Raw genomic sequence first — 6,124 nt, 5'->3', positions numbered from 1 at the left:
AGCTATTTTCTGGGGTAAAATGACGGCCACCCTCCCTAAAGGTCGTTATCCGTAATGCATGCATAATGAGACTTCCAGAGGGCAGTATCGTCGTGATCTTAATTGAAGTGTGGTTTATGATCTTTCTGTGGGTGTTGTGTGCGGCGCTTGTCACGCTCGTGTTCATACACAAACAGGATGTATCCATTTTATTATTATTATTATTATTATTATTATTATTATTATTATTATTATTATTATTATTATTATTATTGTTATCATTGTTACTAACTGCATGTGCTACGTGTCTTCTCTTCTTCAAACCTAAGCAGTAATCAAGATGTGTGTGTGTGTGTGTGTGTGTGTGTGTGTGTGAGAGAGAGAGAGAGAGAGAAGGGGGAGGGCTTGAACGACTGTATGCAGTAACTATTACAATATCGCTTTCATCATCATCACTATTATATTTTTATTGTTATTACTACCATTGCTGCCATTTATTATTATTAGTGTTGTTATTCTTCTTGTTATTATTATTATTATTACTGTTGTTATTGTTGTTAATGTTTGTTATTGCAGTTTTTATTATTATTATTATTATTATTATTATTATTATTATTATTATTATTATTATTACTATTATTATTATTATTATTATTATTATTGTTATTATTATTATTATTATACTATTATTGTTGTTGTTGTCATCATTATCATCACTGTCATTATTATTATTATTATTATTATTATTATTATTATTATTATTATTATTATTATTTTCACCATCATCATCATCATTATCATCAGTCATTATTATTATTATTTTTATTATTATTATTATTATTATTATTATTATTATTATTATTATTATTACTATTATTATTATTTTCATCATCATCATCATCATCATCATCATCATCATCGTTAGCAGCCGCAGCATTATCGTCATCTTGATTATGATGAGGATAATCGTCATCCAGCAGTGAACATCTCGCTTCGCCGGTACAATATTGGGACTGGTTGTGGTCATCGTGGTAATGCTGGTGTTCATGCGAAGATGGCACGGGAATAGCTCGTAAATTTCAATACATACAGCGATACAAGAGAGGTGGTTGTAGTGGTTTTGTCGTGGGCGTTTTGATGCTATGGTGGTGGGCTGTGATGGTGATGTGGCGCTGGCGATGCGTTGTGGTTGTCATACTATTTTGAACTTTTTTTTTTCACGTTCCGCTACTTGCACAAGGTTCAGAAGCATCTCCCTTGCTGTCACGTATAGTGCAGTTCACAAAGCAAAGCGTTGACTTCACAGAATCTTAATACATAGAGAAAGTTCGTGGAGATGCTGAACTTTGTGAAAATAACTTTCTCATATCACACACACACACACACACACACACACACACACACACACACACACACACACACACACACACAATCTAGTGAACATGTCAAAAGTATCATCACTGTAATGGAACTTGTATTTCAGTAAAAAAAAAAAAAAAAAAAAGCAGAGTAAAAACAAGGTGACAAAACAATCAATCTTCTCCAGAATAACAACACAAAGTATATAATAAAGGGAACTCAGGAAATAGAGTTAGCATGAAGACTTCACGCCGCCATTGCTGATCACCAGTTGTCAGAGTAATTTTGAGAGAGAGAGAGAGAGAGAGAGAGAGAGAGAGAGAGAGAGAGAGAGAGAGAGAGAGAGAGAGAGAGAGAGAGAGAGAGAGAACATGATTTAAGGAAACGAAGTCTTTTTTTTTCTTTCTTTTTTAAGTCCGTGATACAATAAAGGAGTAACGGCAACACGGTCACTGTTATCAGCCACACGGAGATGAGCAAGGGACGCGCCCAGGACTCAGTGGCTCAGTGTTCGTCAGGCACGATGGCTATCAAGACGCTGCTGCTTCTGTTCGCTGCCACGCTGATCCAAGCGGCCCTTGGGTTCAGACTTGAAGAGTCTGATCCATCCCAGGCTCACTTAGAGAAAGGATGGCCATGTCCTAATATAACGGAAATAGACCCGTGTGTGTGCATCAGAAATGGTTATATTCTGAGCCTTGATTGTTCTAAAGTAACAAATGAAGCCCAGCTACAGACTGTGTTCAAGGCGTATTTTCCATTTGAAAATTTTACCCTTCTAACCATTGTTGCAAAACCATCAGAACCGCGAATTGATATCAAATCTTTATCCGCCGATATCTTCCAGAACGTGACATTCGCCAACATCAGGATCAGTCACACCAATCTAGGTTTTATTCACCCAACTGTGTTCGATAAGTGTGCTCCACACCTCGAAACACTCGCTGTAACTGACAGCTTTATCACCATTTTCCCATTTGAAGTGGTGGACATAGCACCATTACTGACCGACCTTCGTGTCTTTAGAAATAACATCATACATGTACCAGAAATGACTTCTGATTCCTTGAATTACCTGCATATCGCTTACAATCCTGGCATACAGTTCGGTGACCACGCCTTTGAGGCTCTGCCAAACTTGGAGTATTTGGTTGCTAATGACATTGATCTTACACATGTAGCTGCGAATGCATTTTACAAAAACAAAAATCTCAAGTACCTGGACCTGAGTCACAATTCAATAGAAACGCTCTACAAAGATTCCCTCAAGTTCCAGAGTCCCATTGAAGAAATCAAACTGAACTCAAATGACATCCATACTGTTGAAGTGGGCGCCATTTCAGGTGTGTATCCCTCAGGCCGTGTATATAGCACAACTTTATCTAGCATTTTTTTTTTTTTTTTTTCTCCCTCCAAGCAGGAGCTGGTAGACTGGCTCCACCAGCCGGAACTTGAAACTTCAGACCCAGGAGGACAACTCGTAAGTCTGTGACAGAGCCGAGTTGCTCAGTTAATGTTTAACAGTTGAATATTATGATATAAAGGTAGAATTTTTAAAAAATTAGTAGAAAGTGTCCGGAATCTTCTGAAACCAGAAGATCTGGATCATCAAAAATAAGTTAAAAGATAATCAAAGTGGTTCTATGGAAAGTAATCTTACATTATCGCCAAAGAGAAAAGGCCTATAGTGGGTGCATTCTGCAAGTTTTGATATGGAGTGGAACACTGGGGTAAACTCTGATCAACAATATCCGAGTGAACACAAGGAAATAGAGGAAATAATGTTTAGCGTAATATAAACATGTTAGAAAAGATCCCAGACTTAAAGACGTCTTACGTTATAAGAGAAATATGGACATGGACGAAATAAGTCACGCGCCGAACATTTAACACACAGCAATCAGGCAATTAGAGTAACGGAAAGGCGGACGAGTGATGTATGGAAAGCTGGCAAGTGGAAAACTAGGATGACAAGTTTAGCTACGTTGGCGTGGAATAGACGGGCAACCGACAGAGATATATGGAAAAAAAAAGGTTGTCCTCCACTGGACACTAGACTCTACAGCAGCTGCTGCTGCAGCTGATGATGATGAGGAAAAGGATGATAATGATGATGATGATGATAGTAGATGATGATGATAATAATAATAATAATAGTAATAATAATAATAATAATAATAATAATAATAATAATAGTAATAATAATAATAAATGCAATTATTGATGAATGGAGATATGGAGAGGAATTTCAACCTTTCAGTCTTCATCTTTACTGGCATTCAGTTTTTAAGAGTGTTTATTGTGTGTTTATCTTCGTGTTTATGGACATTGATAGCAGCGCAAGTACATGTTTAAAGGGGCTTGGTTTTGCAGGACTAGGAAACGGCCAGTTCACCTTCCTAGGGATGCATAACAACTTTGTGGCGGACTTCCATAAGCCGGTGTGGGAGACAGTCTTCAAGAGCGTGGTTGGCAAAGTTCGCACTTTTGTATTTGATGGTGAGTCATGTGTGTGTGTGTGTGTGTGTGTGTGTGTGTGTGTGTGTGTGTGTGTGTGTGTGTGTGTGTGGTGATGACGGTGATGGTAATAGTTATAATAATAAGAAGAATGCGTAATAATGAAAATTGTGAAGATTATAGTAGTAGTAGTAGTAGTAGTAGTAGTAGTAGTAGTAGTGGTAGTAGTAGTAGTAGTAGTAGTAGTAGTAGTAGCAGCAGCAGCAGCAGCAGCAGCAGCAGCAGTAGTAGTAGTAGTAGTAGTAGTAGTAGTAGTAGTAGTAGTAGTAGTAGTAGTAACAGCAGCAGTAACAGCAACAGCAGCAGCAGCAGCAGCAGCAGCAGTAGTAGTACGAGTAGCAGCAGCATCATCATCATCATCATCATCATCAGCAGCAGCAGCAGCAGCAGCAGCAGCAGCAGCAGCAGCAGTAGTAGTAGTAGTAGTAGTAGTAGTAGTAGTAGTAGTAGTAGTAGTAGTAGCAGTATAGTCGCGGTCAGAGAGGGGAGGGGGAGAGGGAACTGAAGGTAATATTATCGTACTCTGATATCCAACTTGTCAAACCTGCATTCGAAACCCTGCATGCTTTACCCTTTAGGAATTAAGAGATATCTCTTTTAAAAATACATACTGGCAACAGTGGCTACCTGTAGCAGCGTTTATTATGTGAATATATTCTCATAATTTATTGCTATGATGACTATTTTTAGTGGTATTTACTATTGTTGACCTTATTATATTATTAAAAGTGATAGGTATTCCTGTAGTGTACCGTATGCACGGTTTCAGACACAGTGTTCGGAAAGATTGCCAGTGTACGATAATGCAGCCTTCAATTACCATGGCCACCATTTTTTTTTCCCCTTTTTATCTTTTTTTTTTTTTTGTGTGTGTAATATGCTAATCACTAACAGTTAGGTAGCAAATGTAACTTAAGACTAATCAAAGTTAACATTGATGCCAGTGCTCAGTTCTCCAAGCAGTTAAAGCGTTCCACGTATTCTGACGTGCTTTAACACGCACACACACACACACACACACACACACACACACACACACAGAATAGAATAAAAGAGAACAAAAATGGTGGCCATGGTAACAGGGCCACATTATCGTACACTGGCAATCTTTCCGAACACAGTCTGAAGTCGTGCATACGGTACGCTACAGAAATACCTATCACTCTTACTAATATAATAAGAGATCAAAAGTAAGTGTGTGTGTGTGTGTGTGTGTGTGTGTGTGTGTGTGTGTGTGTGTGTGTGTGTGTGTGTGTGTGTGTGCGCGCGCGTCATCCGGCATATTGAAGTACTTCAACACCTGACATGCCATACGTGGTTCATTATTTATTTGTTTTTACGCCAAAGCCACTAAACTGTCTAATGTGCTTCTCGTTTTCTTTTCTCCCCTCTTTCTTAGCATTTATAATGTGGTCGCCAACAATTATGTTATGATCTTCGTGATAAAAAAAAAATAAATAAAGACCACGTATATTTTTAATGGACGTTCTCTCGACAGATAATCCGTTAGTGTGCAGCTGTGACATGCTGTGGTTGTTGAATAACTCCGACCACTTGGACACCATTAGCTACGGCGCTAATTGCGTTGACACTGGCACTGAGATACATAATGTTAATGTTGATTTCTTAAACCATACCTGCCTCAAATAGACCTCTGTATCCCAACCATAGTCTCTGATATCTACGTTGCCATGTAATTGTGTAATATATATATACTTGTAAGAGAAACAAAATATGTCAACATCCCAACTATTTGACTCCACTGCTTCATATGTGTGGTAGGAGGAGGCACTGGTGTAGCTTGGCAGCATTACAGTATAATTTTACCTATTCATTGATTAGGCCCGCTAGCAAATGTTGCTCCTGGATTCGTTAGCTTCTGTTTCAATCTTCTCGTGAGATACATTACTTGTATGATTAAAAGTATTTCTAAAAGATAATTTTGATCTGGTTTCATATCCTGATTAAAAGATTTCACATTCGAGTGAAGAACATGGAGAAAAGTGTAATTAAAGTACAGTAATCTTGTTGTAAATAAAGATTGCCTTTATTAATATTTTGTTCATCCCATCACGAACTCCCTTTCCACCCCCTCTCTTTAAAAAAAAATCAGTTGTACCAAAAGATGAACCACTGCAGCGCTATTCCTTCTCCCTCACCACTCCAATCAGTATGGGTCACTGTGCCTCCATAAAGGTTAGGTGCATGTATCATATACTTATGCGTCTTAATAAATTTTCACCGTACGCTTTCACATTCCGTAACTAAT

General features: G+C 38.1%; 1 protein-coding gene across 1 annotated transcript; it reads left to right on the top strand.

Moving 5' to 3' along the window:
* Window positions 1-1,778: 1,778 nt before the first annotated feature.
* Window positions 1,779-5,905, top strand: LOC135101431 (oplophorus-luciferin 2-monooxygenase non-catalytic subunit-like). Its single transcript, XM_064005371.1, has 3 exons — window positions 1,779-2,681; window positions 3,712-3,837; window positions 5,354-5,905. The coding sequence occupies exons 1-3, from the start codon at window positions 1,811-1,813 to the stop codon at window positions 5,503-5,505; spliced, it is 1,149 nt and encodes a 382-aa protein (XP_063861441.1). The 5' UTR covers window positions 1,779-1,810; the 3' UTR covers window positions 5,506-5,905.
* The last annotated feature ends 219 nt before the right edge of the window (window positions 5,906-6,124 follow it).

Source organism: Scylla paramamosain, chromosome 6, assembly GCF_035594125.1.
Source record: "Scylla paramamosain isolate STU-SP2022 chromosome 6, ASM3559412v1, whole genome shotgun sequence".
Lineage (NCBI taxonomy): Eukaryota > Metazoa > Arthropoda > Malacostraca > Decapoda > Portunidae > Scylla > Scylla paramamosain.
This window is presented reverse-complemented; position numbering and strand designations above follow the sequence as displayed.